General features: G+C 34.5%; 3 protein-coding genes across 6 annotated transcripts; all 3 read right to left on the bottom strand.

Moving 5' to 3' along the window:
- Nucleotides 1-101: 101 nt before the first annotated feature.
- LOC147948764 (uncharacterized) lies at nucleotides 102-1799 on the bottom strand. 3 transcript variants are annotated; one of them, XM_087484630.1, is made up of 3 exons: nucleotides 1559-1799; nucleotides 1139-1383; nucleotides 102-478 (listed from the first exon to the last, which is right to left on the bottom strand). In XM_087484630.1, exons 2-3 carry the CDS (start codon nucleotides 1349-1351, stop codon nucleotides 263-265), a joined length of 429 nt encoding a protein of 142 aa, XP_087340756.1. In that variant the 5' UTR covers nucleotides 1352-1383; nucleotides 1559-1799; the 3' UTR covers nucleotides 102-262. The 3 variants fall into 3 exon arrangements, with proteins under 3 accessions (XP_087340756.1, XP_087340772.1, XP_087340764.1); XM_087484646.1 differs by having other exon boundaries at nucleotides 1597-1724; XM_087484638.1 differs by having other exon boundaries at nucleotides 1480-1585.
- A 366-nt stretch (nucleotides 1800-2165) lies between these two features.
- LOC104723824 (uncharacterized) lies at nucleotides 2166-3794 on the bottom strand. The gene is made up of 2 exons (XM_010442247.3): nucleotides 3512-3794; nucleotides 2166-3232 (listed from the first exon to the last, which is right to left on the bottom strand). Exon 2 carries the CDS (start codon nucleotides 3226-3228, stop codon nucleotides 2416-2418), a length of 813 nt encoding a protein of 270 aa, XP_010440549.1. The 5' UTR covers nucleotides 3229-3232; nucleotides 3512-3794; the 3' UTR covers nucleotides 2166-2415.
- A 376-nt stretch (nucleotides 3795-4170) lies between these two features.
- Nucleotides 4171-11488, bottom strand: LOC104723798 (uncharacterized). 2 transcript variants are annotated; one of them, XM_010442212.3, is made up of 23 exons: nucleotides 11091-11488; nucleotides 10577-10657; nucleotides 10380-10479; nucleotides 10206-10290; nucleotides 10060-10109; nucleotides 9523-9602; nucleotides 9076-9135; nucleotides 8687-8786; nucleotides 8516-8593; nucleotides 8117-8184; nucleotides 7900-7968; nucleotides 7732-7809; nucleotides 7551-7637; nucleotides 7137-7198; nucleotides 6899-6976; nucleotides 6647-6737; nucleotides 6428-6535; nucleotides 5917-6101; nucleotides 5708-5816; nucleotides 5243-5374; nucleotides 5060-5164; nucleotides 4722-4975; nucleotides 4171-4607 (listed from the first exon to the last, which is right to left on the bottom strand). In XM_010442212.3, the coding sequence occupies exons 1-23, from the start codon at nucleotides 11121-11123 to the stop codon at nucleotides 4436-4438; spliced, it is 2265 nt and encodes a 754-aa protein (XP_010440514.2). In that variant the 5' UTR covers nucleotides 11124-11488; the 3' UTR covers nucleotides 4171-4435. The 2 variants fall into 2 exon arrangements, with proteins under 2 accessions (XP_010440514.2, XP_019090593.2); XM_019235048.2 differs by having other exon boundaries at nucleotides 5060-5374; nucleotides 11091-11483.
- Between the last annotated feature and the right edge of the window lie 6426 nt (nucleotides 11489-17914).

The following is a 17914-nucleotide window of genomic DNA, read 5'->3' as shown; positions in this document are numbered from 1 at the left end:
TTACCCAAGGTTATTGCAGCGATGGAAAAACAAGATTCCTATTAATCGAACAAAGAAGAATGTTGGCATGAATGATGATGTGTGATCCTCGCTCCTACACCTTTTTAGTAAAGATTAAGAAACTTGAAAAGCGTTTTTGTATACATGGTGTAACTTGAAAAGTGTTTAGAAGCAGAAACATTGAGAGAAACTTGTCAAAACAGACTCTTTACAGTAAAACGAAGGTTCAAGAAACAAAGCCTTGCAAATTAACAGTGTTAGCTCATGGAAGTTTAGGGTGGCCAGAGGATTTTCCTGTGAGTTTTTCCGGCGGCTTAGGGAATATAGAAGGGTTGTGTTTAGTGAACCAAGTAGTGTACAGGAATTGCTTGTGAGGACCAACATGGTTACATATCAGCTTCAGCTTCTGTCTCTCTCTCATCCACCTTAGTATTATCTTCATGTGACGCTTGCTCGTTAGCCCTCTCAATCCCACCTCCTGTTTAATTTTTTTTTCCATACCAATGATCAGATTGAAAACTACACTTTGTGTTGAATATCAACGGTGAATGATACTTTCATAGTTCGTTTGAAAGCTAACCAAAAACTATTCTAGATGGAAACTATGATTATGAACCTTCACAATCTCTACTCTACCTCTAGCTACCAAAGTTTCAATCTAAAACCTCTAAGAAAGAAAATGGAAGCATCTGATGTGAAAGAGTGACATCGCCACAAATTTCAAGAAAAAAAATGAATCAAACTGCACATTCTCGACTGTTGACAGATTAAGAACAGCCATTATAGCTCTTAAATTCCAGTCCTAAACCTCTAATAATGAAAAATGAGATCATCTCCTACTGAGAAAGAGTGACATCACCACTTGGTTTTGATATAGAACCCATCAACCTTACATTCTCTTCTGCCTTTGGCCAATTGAAAATTTTCACTCTCAAACCTCAAGAACAAAGAAAGTGAAAGCATGTTGTAATGTTAGAAGAGTGATATCTCTCAAATCGGTTTTGAGATATCACTCTCTACCCTTTGGAACAGATTTGAGAAACACTCATTCATTCTACTTGTTAAAGTCAATCCAAAACGCCTAAGAAATTGCATCTGGCTATGTAAAAAAAAAAAAAAAAAAAAAAAAAAAGAGTACCTTGACACGATCCCAAGTTTCAGCAATGGTGAGAGGTCCATGATCCTTCAAAATATCAAAGATCACTCGGGTGATCGTCTGGGTTTGCTCAGGTGGTGTGTTCAGCTCGATTGGTTTCATCTTGGGTTTAGGTTTCGTTGCGAAATGCCTTATCAACAATCCAACTGCATTGTGATTGCTTCTGTTCCACGGCATCATCATGTTCCGCAACATACTCTAATCACTTCACTTTGTTTTCTCAGCAGCTAGAAATTAAAAAAAAAAAAAAAAAACATATTAAAACTCAAATAACGATGGTGAGAGACAAAAACCAAAACTGTTAAATGATTAAAACTACTAACGAAATGGATGCGATTAAACCCGTAATTATATTCATGAATCGCTATCTGAAAAAAAAATCAAGATCTTGAAGAAACAAACCGGGTATATATATATATATATATATATGCAACTTTTACAGTTCGAGTCTCTCAGCTAGGCATTTTAGCGAACACTGTGTGTGCAATATGAGACTTCCGGTATACCAACCACAGAGATATTATCAAAAGGTAAGAACCAAACAAGATGAACACTAAGTACAATCCCGAACAGCCAAGTCTCTAAATAAAGAGGGATCAGTCTGTGAGGAAGGACAGAGATTGCACTTAGTACAAAGAAGATTACTTACTACAGTACAGAGTACAAACATGTAAAGGATACATGAACTATTGATATTTAGAAAATGAGCCCTCATTTTTACTCATATTTGTATATTTCAGCCTAACTCTTTTATTTGTACCAACTACGTACTTTCCAATTTCTTGTTTTGTAAGTGCAATTTACTGAATTTAGTGATAATTTGGATCAATCCCTAAATATCTGGCTACATAGATGGTTCCTTCGACAGAGATGCTCTATGTTGAGGGTTAGGTTGGTGTCTTCAACAAGACGATGGATCGATCCTGCTTGTACCCAAACATTTCTCCACCCTTGTACGTATAAACATGTCAATCAAACCCACACTCTCTCAAGTCTCTATACCAGAATATTTAATGAAAACTTTCTTTTGGGTTTATAAACTTCTACAAGAGCTATTAAGCTCTGAAAACTTAAGGGGATTCTAAGAGTCATCAGTTTGTTACAACACAAAGCCATAAATGGCTGACAAAAAGAAAAGTTGAACTTGAGGAAAAAGAAATAATATAGCACTGAGTATTTCTTCATGAAGCTCAAAATGATTCTCTAAGAAAGGTATTAAGAAAATATCATCCACTTTTCGATTCCCTAAAACCACCAATTCAACGGCGTTTGTTGCTGTGCCTCTTGCTCTTCTTCTTCCTACTGCTTCTGTCTTCATCAGATTCAGAGTCCGAAGCTGACTCTGACTCAGATGACTCAGATGAAGAAGAGCTGTACCTTCTTCGCCTTTCTTTCCTCTGCTTTTGCTTCTTCTTGCTCTTCTTTGCCTTCCTTCTCCTCCTCCTCCTTTCCTCCTCAGAGTCAGAAGATGAACTGTATCCTGAACTACTCTCTCCAGATGATTCAAACACAGAGGCTTCACTGTCACTTCCAGAATCAGACTTTGACCTGTGCTTCCTCTTACTCTTCTTAGACCGCCTCTCAACATCTCCTTTCCCGTTAGTTGCAGCATCAGGCCTTTCTTCATCATCATTATCATTACCATCAAGATCATCAATAGAAGGCTTCATCCTCAGCTTAGGGTTCTTAAGCTGCTGGGTTCTGGAAGGCCTCGAGATGTAAACCCTCTCGTTCTTGCACTCATACGTCCAGTGTCCAGTCTGACAACATTTCTGGCACTGTGAAGCCGTGGAGGCACTTCCAGCGGAAGCTGCTGACATGGACTTGTCTTTCCTTTCACCAAGCCTAACAGCTTTCTCAGTACTCATCAAATACATCTGCCTCTTTAGTTCCCTTTTCTCCTGCCATCTACTTGGACCTTCTTCTTTTTGACCATAAGCGTTAACGTTTCTCGCCGCTGCAGCAGCTGCTCGCTCAGCTTGTGTACGACTCAGACCTTTAGCAGCAGAGAGTGTTGCAGCCTTGATTCTATCAGCTGCAACTTGTGTATTCTCATTCTTTGCATCAGACATATCTCTGCATACCAAGACAAATAAACAACCAAAGGTGAGAATTTGAACAATTTAATCAGAGGGATTCGAAATTAGGGTTTCTACTTGATGCGAGGATTTAAAAAAAAAAAAAAAAAAAAAAACTGGGGTTCGCTACCTAAACCATCACGATAAGATTTTGATTCGTAATTCTAAGACTTTACGATTGTATCCCGAGGAATCGAAACTAGGTTTTACCGATCTAGTTACTCTCAATTTCCAAGATCTACACGAGCCTTTGTAAAAGAAAGTGAAGGAAACTTACAATTTGTTTTGAAACGAGAGACCACCAAGAGGATGAGGCTTGAAGGAGCGTGCTTCGTTTGGTTTGGGAGGGGGGAATTGATGGAGAAGATTGAGCCAATCTGAGAGAAACAGAGAGAGTGAGAAGGCGGCGTACAGCGAAGAGGAAGAAGAAAGCGAGAGATAGAGATAGAGATAGAGAGAGAGAGAGACAAAAGTATTCGCAACTTTTTTTTCTAATTATATTTTCAAAGAGAGACATTATTTACCAAAATTACCCTCTTTCCTTTTCTTTTTTTTCTTCCTTTTCTCTTTATTTAGCAACCAACTAATAATATTCATTCTTTCTTGATATTTTTCTATTTCTTTGATATATGTTTTATAAAGGATTTTTTTTTTTTAACACCTTATATGTAAGAAATTATAATCAGATATTTTTTTCAAAAGAAATTACGAAGGTGAATATTAATCTACTATCTAACCTCGAAGTTTCCATTGAAAACGTTCCAAATATTTTAGGTGAGCTTTCTTTAGATATGATATGATTTCCAATGAAACCTATACAACTCCAACGTAAACTATGGAAAAACAACACAAGGATAACATCTATACTTTAAAAAAACAAAAGTAGATTTTGGGTCCTCTCTCTATCTTCTCACTTGTGGAGGAAAAGATACCAAGTACAAGTAAAAATCCCCAGTTTCAATAAAAAGATTGCGTTTTTTTACACGGACCATCCGATATAGTCTTCAAAACATCTATATTCACAGTTTCTTTTCTTCTTTCTGTGGACAGCTTTCTTTCTATACTCAAAAAAATTAGAGATGATATACCAAAAATCCTATCTATTGTTTGTCGGGGGATGTTAACCTCAACATCTCTTTACATCTGCGTCTTGTCATTTTCTTCCATCTACAACTATTGCTGCTATATCGGTCATTAGCTCCTAGAGTTCTCCAGGTTCCTTAGCTTCCCCACCTTGTTCTTGGGAGGACTTCTTATTTTCTTCACTTGTTGGAGAGAGCCTCGGTCTTTTACGCTGCTCTTGCTGATCAATTTCTCTACAGTCTTCATCACTTTCGCTATCCTCATAATCAACCAAACCTCCAGACCTCTTGCTATTATGATTTATTAGACAACAGAAAGCAAATCCATTAACTATTATTAGTTGTTGCTTATGATGCACCTCATCCTTCCATGAATTTCTATCAAGAGAGAATAGAAAGAAATACCTCTGACAAGCAGAACTTGCAGCTATGACATTGGAACTATGAGGCTCAGCTTCTTCCATCTGTGTACTAGAAGCACCAGAACTTGCAGCGGCTATGACATTGGAACTATGAGGCTCAGCTTCTTTCATCGCAGTCCTTGCAGCAGTGACATTGGAATTTTGTGGCTCAGCTGACTTTTCTTCATCCAGAGCACTCCCATATTGTATCATATCAGATTGTTCATTGGTGCTCTTTGGTCTCCTACTTTCTATGAGCTGAACACACAATGACACATTGTTAAATAAAGAGAATACTGTAGGAAAAAACTTCAAAGTAGGAGTTTAGATCGAGGATGATACCCCCACATATGTCGTTTTGAAATCCTGGATGGAAGTCAGGTGCTCAAATGGAGCTAACTGGTCCCAAAATGTACCAACTACATATTTGGCCAACACTGCATTGTACTGCACACGCAAAACAGTAATATGTACAGAGGGAACACCCCTAAAAACTGAAAGAGAAAAGGATGAAAATATAGGAACCTTGTATATGTGCACAAGAAGCGCTAAGACAGCAGAACTCAGCAGATTGTCTCGGTGACCATCGGCAGCAAAAACATCTATAATTGGTTTCAGCGTGTTGTTCTCGACAATGTAACTCTGAACATTATCATTCTGAAAATAGAACAATATTTTAGAAATTGCATAACTTATTGTCTTCATAGAACTTTTTGTAGCCATTATATAATCTATTCTCATGTTCGTGCAAGTGGAAAAAAAAATCTCAGTTTTAATATGACATGTGACACTGAAATTGAACCTTACCAGAGTAATTTTATGTGATGACTTTGAGCACATGTTCACAAGAATCATGAACTACCGTTAAAATTATTATTATTTTAAATTACAAAAGACCTCTGAGCCTTAAATTTCAGCTAATCCAGATAAACTAATATTTGTCTTGCCAAAGTCATTATATGAAAAAAATGCTGATTGAGGACTACTTACATGGACAGAGAGGAGATTGCTGACAAATCGCACCGCCGCAGCCACTAGGAATGTTTCCTTTCTTCGTGTGAGAAGCAAAACCTTTTCTGTCACATTGTTATGGAGAAAACTGCATGTAGCAGACAAGAGAAAAGTGCACAAGAATATTAGAAGGCTACGTACTACTGAGAATATAACAGAAATAATATGATAATCATCATAAAGTTTACTTTTTCCTGGATGGATCCAGCTGAACGCAAGAGCACATCAATTCACAAATCGCCAATAGGACTTCGCTCTTTGCCCCACGATGGCTGCCAACTGTATCGCCGGGTCTTTCAGGACATGAGGCCATTATGAAATCAGCTAACTCAGGTAGATGCTTCTCACAGAAAATATCCAAAATGTTCCCTTGCTACAAAATTGGAAATTTTATCAAAGATTATTTAATAGAAATCAAGATATATTGCAGTTTAGAAAAAAGGAGAATTACCGGTCTTATACCCAACATTATAACAGATATGTGTCAAAGAATTAACAATAGAAGGCAAGAAAAAACTAACTCTATGTGGACTTCACAGAAACCATTTGTAACATTTCTCCTCTAGTAACTATTACATGCAACCATAACCAATCAGAACAGAAATGCAAAGTCAGAAGAAATATAGCAACGTTTTCTCGATGACCTTGCTTGACTGTGACTTTTTTATACAACAGGAACATATAAAAAGAGGAGAATACCATCTTCTTCTGATCATCGGTGAATTGCACCTGAGCTCCACCTAATCCCAGTACATTTTGAATAATGTCCACACATTTATCACCAAAATCTTCCATCATTCCCTTAACCTATTGCACATAACCAAAATCAGTTATTACTCCATTTTAATATAGAAAGAAACAGGAAAAACCTCGCAGCTGAAAAGAAAAACAATCCAACAATGAGTTAAAGAAAATTACCAAGAGACCAAGGAGGGGAGTTTCCGGTCGAACAACATAAGAGCAGAGGAGGGTGATATCTTGAGCCACCAATATACTAAGGACTTGTGCCCTGCATCCAACAGAAAATAATTCTCTTAAGTATATAACTAGAAAATTATGTAACTGTTTTTTCCTCAAGAACCCGGATGAGACTGAGGGCTTAAGACAATAATAACTAAAAGAATTCACAACCAATTTATCATGTATAATTAGTTCAAGGTAATAATATACCCAATTAATACGAGTTTCTTATCTGGGCTCTTCAAGACATCCGCAATGATGTCAAAAAGACCATCATTGATAAGTTCCCTACAAGATACGTAAATAGACAAGCAGCCACATAAGATACAGAATATGACAACGCTCTCTTCTGCACTGAAAATTGATAATGCAATAACTGCTGCATACATGATCCATTTCAGAAGACTAATTCTCAGTACAACAGAATTAGTTTCTGAAAAGAACGTACCTCAAGACCGATACCTTCTGTGATCTCTTGGTTAAAAGACAAAATTCTTGCCAAAAGTTCACCTATTTTCGGAGGATAAAAAAACATCAGTCAAACTCACCCAAGAAACTGTATATGGTTTTGATGAAGATATATAGTATGCATCTATTAGTTTTATTTTGTTGATAGAGACATCACTGCTGTCCCCAAAAATCTCTGAATTAAGCTGTATCCTTTCAATGCCTTAATATTTGAATAGACACAAATGTTTGGAATTTTTGCATCTAAGAATCTTAATGACAGGACCCTGCCTAAAATCAGAGAATCTTACTGGCAGGGCTATTCATGGATTTCAACTAAAATAACCATTTTCATACAATACTCAATGAATTACATAAAGACCATAATCTTAGATATGACGGATGCAGGAAATACCAAATTATTCCTTGATTCATCAGATGTAGAAGGTGACTGTAGCCTTGCAAATAATTCTTGGATGTCATCCTTCAGCAGTGTAACAACCTACAGAACATAGTCATCAATAAAGCAACATATGAGGTGCATAAGTATTGCATTCAATGCGTTAAGTTTGAGATTGTTTATCTAGATGGCTTACAGCAGCATTGTTTGCATTGATTACTAAATCTAGATTTGCGGATGTAGCATCATCTAGTGCATTCTTCAAAACAACATCCTGCAGAATGTTGAGAAAAAGGTGAGACCAAAGTCCCAAAAAAAAAACAAATTTCGTAAACTGTGTTCAGCAGATTTCATGGGATTGAACCTTCAGATAACGAATTCTATATGTTCGGTGTATCTTCGAGAGAACCAGTGGATTCGTAAATGGTATAACCTGCAAACAGTAGTGAGGTTCAATAACAATGTTTTCCACAAAAATCCCACAGAATGTTGGTCCAGAATTATCTGTTCCCTAAGCTCAGTTCATGCTAATATGGTCCAGAATTACATGGAATCATGAACATACGAGAACTTTATGTTACCTCCTTAAAAACAACATCCTCTCTCAGAAAAGTCCGGTGTTGTTGAGACTTGGGAACATCGGGATTATCTGTGAGGAGAAACAAATCATTTAGAATCCGTTAGCTCAAAAGATTACGAAGAGGGCACGAAAAAAAAATTTGGCCTATAACATTTGCGGTTCCAAATTCAAACCCTAGGTAACATGTTAATTAACAGGAGATAGGAAAAAACAGTCCACCAAAGAGCACGCAAATATTTCACTCTCCATGGGTGAGAAGTTCCCAGTTTAAGTCCACATGATATATTATTAAACGCTCTCATTTATCCCATAAATACAAAACAGCTACATGCTACTTGTCATGCCCTTCTTCGTCTGAAAGTTATAATCATCAACGTTCAACCAGAGTCTTGAAGCTTACACTCAAGGCACCCAATAAGTTTCATCAAGAGTTGATCCCCTAAGATAATCTCCAGGATCTGAGAACTGTTGAGCGAAACTGCATAAAAATAAAAACAAGATAGCAGCTTATAACACAAAATATTGAAGCTTGGTAAGAAAAAATGGTGTTGAGATGTATGTGATTAATAACTGATTTCTTTGACTATATTGAACATGATGTGAAGGCCATCAACATCGTTTTTGATCTCACAGGCTTCAAATACAGCCATCAATTTCTGAAAGAAAGCATCCTGCATCAAGATATCAGGAAAGAAAGTAGGTTAAGGAGGGTTTCAGTGTCAGTCCTTGAAAAAATTAACAAGAATAAAAACCTAAAAAGGTGATGAAAGCACTACAAGATTACAACTCGGCTATAACTGGAAGACGAAATAGCTCAGATACCAAAAACCTTTTCTTGTAAAAGTATACTACCCAGGGCGAACAAAATTAAGGATAATAATGAAGAGAGGACGAGAATGACTACCCACTTCTTTCATACAAAAAGAAACAGTAGAACTTTGGAATGCACTTATTACTTACATCCTTCAACATAAGATCGATTAATCGTATCTTATCGGCGCTGCCATATTTAGTAACAATCTGCAGGGAAGAAAGAAACAAATACATCAAATCCTCGACAAAATAGAGACCTAGAATGCAAAATCAGGATAATAATGGGCACTACTTAACACAAGAAATGTCCACTTATCAATTGAACATAAATGCACTGAGAGCGTAAATAAAGATGAGAACATACAATCGTAGTTCTGGGAGATACAAATTATCATAAGAAACTTTGAAAAATGGGTAATACTCCAGACGATGAAAAGACAAATGAAAGTAATAAAAAAAAAAAAAGTAGGTATCCAAAAGTAATCGAGAGAAAAACAGTCTTAAAGTCTCAACTACAACAGATACTATAAAGAAGGGTATAGCTTTCAGTTAACCACAAGCAAAGAAAGCACACAATCACTCTTATCTTAGAACCTTGAGTATTAGGGGAAGATTAGAACGGTTGACATCAGGAAGCTTCTCTAACTCACTGATCACGTTGTCAAACGTTTCGCCTGCTCAAGTAAAGATGATTATGTTGTCAAATACAAAATTTGTGACCATTACATAGAAAATATTAATATAATTATCATGAAAGTGCTGAAACAAAAAGTTGCAGTCATCATTATGATTATATTTCAATACAAGATTCAATATTAATATAATTAGTGCTAGAAATTGATCAAAAGTTTCATCACTGTGAAAGTTCTGAAACAAATTATTTCTTGTCAACTATTCGGAAGTCTAACTGTTCACAGATGGTGAATGAGAACTGGCCACACAAATCCATAACTCTATCTAGGTAACCCCTTGAACTACAGTTACAGAAATATTAAAATGCAAACCTCAAACCGAGCCCTATGACAAATTGATCATATAATAAGAAAATGAAAATATAAGAGTTAAATATAAGCAGAAAATCAGACTGATATGAAAGTTGAACAAATACTTTGGTCAGGAAAAATCTCTTACCGTTCAGAGCATTGAAATGTAGAACTTGTTGCATACTGGATATTAGATTCCTGAATAGGACGAAGCACCATTTTTGTAGTCAGGGGAATGATCTGTAGAATGGAGGCTCCTCCAAAAGGAGACAATAGAACTTTTATTGTACTCACCATACGTAAGTGCATCCGGCAGTCTCTAGAAAGCTCAAAGCCAACTCTGCTGAAAGCTCTTGGTCACTCCATGAGATGATTGTGTCTGTACATTGATACAGATACCCAGTTAGGCAAACAAACTCTACAACCGAAGATACAATAGTTAATAAAAACACAATACACAAAGCGTACCATCTTGCTGCTTGTAGAGATTCTCAGTGCTTATGCGGTGTTCAAGCAATGTCGCATTATCATCTTCATCAATGACATTTAGGCCGAGTTCTTCCGATCGCTGCATGTTTTAGCGTTTCCATTTAGCTACAAGTTATTTCCAGAATGCGCACTGCAGAATATTTGGCCGCAGGAGGGATCCAGGAATTAGAGCAAACCTCCATATAGTCCATAGTAACGTATCCAGTTCCTCGATCCTCCCATTGACCATCCTCATTCAAACGATAAACCTTCACTCGCTGAACAATAATGACAAGCATAATATACAACAGCGTTAGGAGAACATAACTATTGCAAGTAAATGATTAATATAACCATTCTTTGTAATACCAATGTCAACGTCCATGGACTTATACGAATTGGAAATCAAGTCTTGAATCTTATATGTACAACATCTTAAAGATCTTAGTTGTCCTCACTGCGCAAATCCTAAGAACATAGTATTTATTATATCCTCATACACAAACCCTAACAGAACGCAAATCAAGTGAATCCCATCTTCCAGATCCTCTAAAAACCTCACTCCAGTAGTGAATTGATTCGCAATTGAACCAAGATATATCAAACACATTGCATAGACACGATTCGCGAGCACTCAAATTCTCAGTTACATCTCCGCGCAGAGTAACTAACGAACAAGAAGATAACCAAAGATAGAGCTAAGAGACACACCTGAATCGAATTGGAGTTAACCGGAGTGGCCATAGCTGACTATCACCACTGTAGATACCAGAATCGAGCCGAAGAATTCAGTACGGTGGTCGGAGGGAGCGAAATTTAGGGTTCTTGGAGAAAGAAGAAGAAGAAGAAAGAAGAGATATAGAACGAAACGGAGTAGATAGAGATGGGAGATTTTGAAGTTTTCTTAAGGTTGAAGAGAAATCAACAGAAACTCGTAACCGCCACTAACGAAGAACCAAGAAACTTTGACATTTCTTCTCTCTCTAGTTTCTCTCTCTCTCTTTCTCTCTCACTTCTCTGTGTGTTTCTGTTATTTCTTTTGCTGCGCACAAGCTCGTCTTTTTGCTTCCGCTGGAGAAGAAAAAGAAAAAACAAAATTAATTCAAATTTCGATTAATTACGGAATATATCATTAAATAATAATAAAATAACGTATTGGGCTTTATGTTTAAGGTTTTGGGCCTTTGCTAGGCTTCCCCAAGCAACCTCCACAATTTATTTTGTAATCTAACTTGATACGTGCTTGGGACCCTCTTGTGTATAACTTGGGGTCATGATTTTATTAAAGGAGCACGAACAACAATTGCGTAACACACTAACACTGACAGTACACTCCTTTTAGTTCAACATGTTACCGTTTCGGAAACTCACTAACGAGCTAGCCTTATACTCATAGTCATCGAGCATAATTCTCTGAGATCTTCATCCGACTAGAATTCTACGTGCACTAGAACTCGTAATGTTTCTGTTCTGATAAGGTGAACGCGTCATGACTCGCTGACCGACCGATATACACAATCATGAGTTCAAACCACAGTTTCAAATAAAATAATGAAGGAGCCTTTAGTTCCCGACGATCTTTTGGCAGTGAGTCACTGACATATATATATATATATATATATCAATGTTTTTGGTTGTGGACTCAAATTTTAGAAGACAGTACGTCCAAGTAGTATAACTTTATTTTATCATCTACGTTTGTATGCTGCGTGTACGTACATATTGCCTTTTGGTTTTGGTAGAATGACATGAATTGATGAATAGTTCAAAAGTGGAAAGAAGGATTAAACTAGAGAGACTTGAGTATGATTTAAGGCCATGGGATGCCTTGACGATAGTTTTTTAAAAAATATATTAAAATCAACATACATTATTGTGAGAAATAGGACTTTTTCCCCAAAAAAAAAATAGACGGTTAATGGTAACCCGAGACATAACCGGTTTCGAGATTCTAACTAATCGTATGATTAGAACCTCTAAATATTCATCTTCGAACATTAAATAAGTATATGAAGTCATTTTAGTCCTTACAAAAAAAAATTAATCAATTTTTTGAAAATTAACTTGTATTACGTTACAAATTTGATAAAATTTTGTTTATCCCAAAATCTATTAAAATTATAAAATTTGTTTCTTCTTTTAAAAGAATTTATAAAGTCTTGAGAAGTGCAGTTTCTGTAAAACCGGGGGAAAATGACGCTTCTGAATGAGAGCGTTCATGCATGGTTTGTTTATGACACGATCAATTCTTGACTTCTTGTGTTGTTGCAAAGAAAAGGGAGAATATAAAGTGCAGTAGTGCACTATGATTCATTTGGAGGATATATGAGTATATGATATGAGTGCATGCATCAAGATTTACTTTGTGTGGATTATGAAATGTTCTTGATAACTTATATAATAATCTTGAAATTATTATATAAAGCAATTTAATTTCAAACGTATGACGTAACGTGTAAAAGAATATAGGGAATATGCACTAGATACCATAATTTTCAAAAGTATTTAAGAAACTATCATAGGACCCACAGTGCATTCTCTCTCTTCATATACAATTACTTTTATACCCATTACATATATTACATGTTATTTGTTTAAATATCATGTAATTTTTGTTTTGTGAACGAAATTATATATCGATTTGGGTTCACAAATGAAATGGTTAGGATTTAAATTTTACAATTAGAACGAAATTATATGTCGGTTTGGGTTCATAAATGAGATGATTAGTGTTTAGAGTTTACAATTAGAACGAAATTATATGTCGGTTTGGGTCCACAAATGAAATGGTTAGGGTTTATATTTTACAATTAGAACGAAATTATATGTCGGTTTCGTTCACAAATAAGATGGTTAGGGTTTAGATTTTACAATTAGAACGAAATTATATGTCGGTTTGGGTTCACAAATAAGATGGTTAGGGTTTAGATTTTACAATTAAAACGAAATTATATGTCGGTTTGGGTTCACAAATAAGATGGTTAGGGTTTAGATTTTACAATTAAAACGAAATTATATGTCGGTTTGGGTTCACAAATGAGATGGTTAGGGTTTAGATTTTACAATTAAAACGAAATTAGATGGTTATGATTTAGATTTTACAATTAAAACGAGATTATTTGTCGGTTTGGGTTTACAATTAAACGTTATTTAGTTCAATATAACATGTAAAATATAAATATTACATGCTATTTTAAAAAATCACACCAAATATTTCACTCTTTCTATCTAACACTAAAACAGAAAAGGGTGATTAAGTCTTTTCACTCCAAAAAAAAACGTGGATCCTATGGTATTTTCCAATGAAAAAATGTTGTTGTGGTATTCTCTTAAATAACTTTCAAAATTGTGGTATTCTCCTAATTAACCCAAGAATATAACTTCGGATCGGGTTTGTGTGTGATAGCATGACCCTCCTCCAACTGATGTTACCCGGACGGCAAAAGTTTCAGAAGTCTTATGGAATGGATCAAATTTAGATTTGTTATCAAATTAGGTTCGGTTTGGGCCCAGCCTTGGCCTTATCCTCGTTTGTTTTCAGTTTTTTCTTCTCCACAATTGTATTAAACTATAAACTTCCAGCTTGCTAATATATAAATTAAAGTTGAAAAAGACATAAAATAATTTATAGACATGTTCGGTTCAAAAGACAAGCGGGTTAAGCTAACAAAAATTAGACTACGTTTTGTTTCTAGTAATCAATCATTGCAGATTATCCAAGAAAACAAACTCTTTTAATTAAGAAGTTGTTGTTTACAAACATTTAATTTAAAGGTTTAAAATTATTTTATCATAGAAGGAACAAAAAAAAATCGACTGGTATAATACAATTTTGATTGGACCGGTCCTGTTTAGTGTTTATACCAGTTTAAATTATTATGTTTTATATCTATATACGTAATTATAAACATTTATATGTTGTTAATATAACTTAAATAAATATATTTTTTTTTACTTTTGTTTATAATTTATATTTTATTTTATTTTTATATATAACATAAATTTTTGTATAATTTTATATATTTAATGTTTTATGTTGTAAACGTCTAAACCGCCTAAAAACCGTCTAGGCTCCAACTAAGCGTTTTAGACGCTAGACGCTGGATCACCGTCCAGATACCGCCTAGCGCTTTCTTGAACACTGGTTTATACTAGAGAGAGACCAAAGTTCACACCGAGTGCGTCCGGTGATAACTAAACTAACCCACATGTATATGATTTTTTATACTTTCATTTTTGTAAGAATTATCTATAGAAAGAAAAAAACATGAAAAAATAAAATATGATTAGATGAGAAGTGAGTTGTGTCATTTGTGTGGATAGAGTGTGATACAATCCAAAGAAAGGAAATGAGTCGTTAAGATAGAGATAGAGCTGTCTAATATCATTGGAAGGTTGGAAACAAGAAGACGCATTCTTGCATCGAAGTCACGTTACGTTGCCAATTTAATGAAACACAATTTTATATAATAATCTTAAAGATATACATAGAGTATATATATGTATGTATGTGTATGTAACATGTGCATGCATATGAGACTATGAGTATATGAATAGGGATACATCATAATTCATACATATAGAGACAGATATTGTTTAGTTGGCAATGCCTCCAAGCAAACCACAAAAACTTTTTATCCTAAAATTCTATCTTTTTTTTTCTGTTATTTTTTGAGATTCCCATATAGATATGATCTTTAAATTTTCTTCCAACTTATATAAGTTTGTCTAGAGATATAAGTTGCTCATCATTAATGCGATTGTTTGTTTATTATATCCAGCACATCTACATATCAAAATATATAAGATGCATCAAATAATTCCGATTGAGATTCGAAGTAATTATTTTTGTAATAATTAATTATAACCGATTGACAATGATTAAATTATTAGATGCGATCTCTTCATATTTTGACTATATCTTTAACGGTTGTTTAGATCTATTCAACATAATTTTGACTTGTTAGTGTAAATATTCGAATCTTTTTCTTCAAAATCATTGATCACCTCAAGATTGAAGATAATTAGATATGATCATATGAATATATCTTATTCATTACAATATTTGTAAGAAACTATTTTGTTTGGGTGGATTGACACGAATTGACTTGGATTGGGAGGCTGACGTGGCACAGTAATGTCGTAATCAATTTCGTAGAAGAAAGTTAACAGAAACGGACATATCGAATCATATGAATGTTCTCTTTTATTGTTATATATTATAGTTTTTTTTTTCCTAATAAACATTTATAAGTGAGAAAAGTAAATATATTTTGATCAAAAAAAAAAAAAAAAAAGAGAAAAGTAAATATATAAGTTTCGCCCCTCACATCATCCAGTAACCAACTTATATGTATACGCACATATATAGATGTGTACTCATTTATACATTTTGTCTGCTATGTTATAACTTTATTGTGATTGGTGGAAATGTATGTTTTCATTTAAATTGTTAATTGTTAATTGTTAATGTAGTTTACTACTCTGACGGTATCTTTCGTAGGATGAGCACATATCTTGGCAAAGAATAAATATATTACTATTGAGCTTTGATAGAACACTAGAATTCTAGAATGTAAAGGATACCACTTATAAGATAACATAAAATTTCCACATAAAGTATTTTGATAGTCCACTTAGTTATTAATATTTTCATGAAAATTCTTATGAGTTTACTGTTTATAAATGACAAAAAAAAACTATAATTGGTGGGTATTATTCATTACAATTTCGACCACTTCTTTTTTTTACCAATGAATATATTTCTACAAGTTCTCATATTACTTATATTACGTGACAACCCGTCATGTGGATCCCACTAACCCCCAACTAGCCGCCATCATGGATTCCAAACTGGCTTTACAGAACATCGATTCTAACTTTTCACCGTGAAAAGGAAATTACATCCAAATCCACCAGTAGGTTATTGGTGCACCAGATATTTTTCGAATCCTGGTTCCCACCTTTTAACAACCCTCCCACAATACAAACTATCATCAAATGATTTTTCAACTTTTTTTTTACGATAACATATAATTTAAATATATGTTTGAATAATTGGTAACTGAATCTTTATTATAGTAACTAAGACAAACCGCCATAATTGATCTGAGGCTGCCATGTAAATAATACCCAATACTTTGCACGAGGTTTGAGTAGACTTTCAAAATGAATTTTGATCTAAGCAGCATTAATATCTTAATCATTTGTTATCGTAAGATATTAGTATTTGAAATGATCTTAGCTCGATCCATGAGTTATTACCGGCACATGTTCTTTTAGATTACTTGCGTACATATTTTAATATATTCTCCATCATTTCATCTTTATGGGGGTTTTTAGTTTACTAGAAACGTTGATACTTCATGTGTGCAAACTATAATTTCTTCTGTATCAAGAAAAAAAAACTATGATTTCTTTAGAATTTTATAATCCGGCTTATTATCTATTAATGCGGCCAGTTAAATTCGAATATGTTTTTGTTCATCTTTATTTTAAAAGATAAAATAACACTGTAACTTGTTTTTTTTGTTTTTTTTTTTGGTATAGACAAAAACTATTAAGTGCTACTACTTCTGTGAGAAACAAAGATAACAAAAGTAAAATTTAATGTGTCACCAGAGAGTGTTATTTGTTGGGAATCACGTGTCTGTAAAACTTCTTCGGTTGTTCAGACCACTTGTGAACCGTACAGTTAAAAATCATTCCACCAATAAGATTCCTATTATACGTTATATATATTCGTTCAGTCAATTTATTTTTTTTAGCTTTTGTTTGTATCAACCTTACCAAGCTCGTGCAATTTGTTCTTTTGTTTTAATTACGTAAAACGAATACTTTGGTTATAAATATTTTAGATGCCAAAGAATGATATGCAAATATGAGAAGTACAAACCGATGGTCTCTATTTACTTATCAGAGTCTAAACGAACGAGAAAATAACGTCCACGTAACATATGAAATTGTGGCTATGTGATGTGTCATGCTTTATTAGTATTGAGTGAAAAAAAAATTACATTAAAAAATTAAAATGTTTAGATTTTTTTTTTTAAACAAAATAATCAGTTCAAACAAGCCAATTAGAAGGGAAATTATTTACAAACAAAACATAATGCAGAGATACACGCGTTTAGCATGCCAAAAAATCCGCTCTTACATTTGCGGTTCGTGAAACTTGAATTAAAGAAAAAGAAGAAAACTCCTCCCTGTCTATCCGAATGTCGTCTAGGTATGTTGCGAAAACTGGCCACTTATTAAGGGAAGACACCATATTCACCAAGTCTGAACAGTCAGTAAGAAAAATCACATCTCGGAAATCATGCCCAATCATGCACCACATTGCCCAAATGAAAGCTTCAACTTCTGCATGTAACGGGGATAAACTCCGCCGGAAATTGGTAGCTCCGTGTACTAATGATGATCCATGTGACGGGGAATGTTTAGATTTTAAAAACTACTATTTACACATAATTTATGTGCTCACATATTACCCTTAAGGAGATTTGTTAGTAAAAAAAACACACTATAACATAACC

This window comes from Camelina sativa, chromosome 2, assembly GCF_030686135.1.
Source record: "Camelina sativa cultivar CO46 ecotype springtype chromosome 2, ASM3068613v1".
NCBI classification, from domain to species: domain Eukaryota; kingdom Viridiplantae; phylum Streptophyta; class Magnoliopsida; order Brassicales; family Brassicaceae; genus Camelina; species Camelina sativa.
Note: the sequence above shows the minus strand (reverse complement) of the source record. Positions and strands in the feature narration are given on the sequence as shown.

Coding starts and splice junctions, on each gene's coding strand:
- LOC147948764 (XM_087484630.1), bottom strand. CDS start 1,351: ATGTTGCGGAACATGATGATGCCGTGGAACAGAAGCAATCACAATGCA. Junction 479..1,138: donor AAACTTGGGATCGTGTCAAG/GTACTCTTTTTT, acceptor AAAATTAAACAG/GAGGTGGGATTGAGAGGGCT.
- LOC104723824 (XM_010442247.3), bottom strand. CDS start 3,228: ATGTCTGATGCAAAGAATGAGAATACACAAGTTGCAGCTGATAGAATC.
- LOC104723798 (XM_019235048.2), bottom strand. CDS start 11,123: ATGGCCACTCCGGTTAACTCCAATTCGATTCAG. Junction 7,969..8,116: donor AGGATGTTGTTTTTAAGGAG/GTAACATAAAGT, acceptor TACTGTTTGCAG/GTTATACCATTTACGAATCC. Junction 6,536..6,646: donor CTCCCCTCCTTGGTCTCTTG/GTAATTTTCTTT, acceptor TATGTGCAATAG/GTTAAGGGAATGATGGAAGA.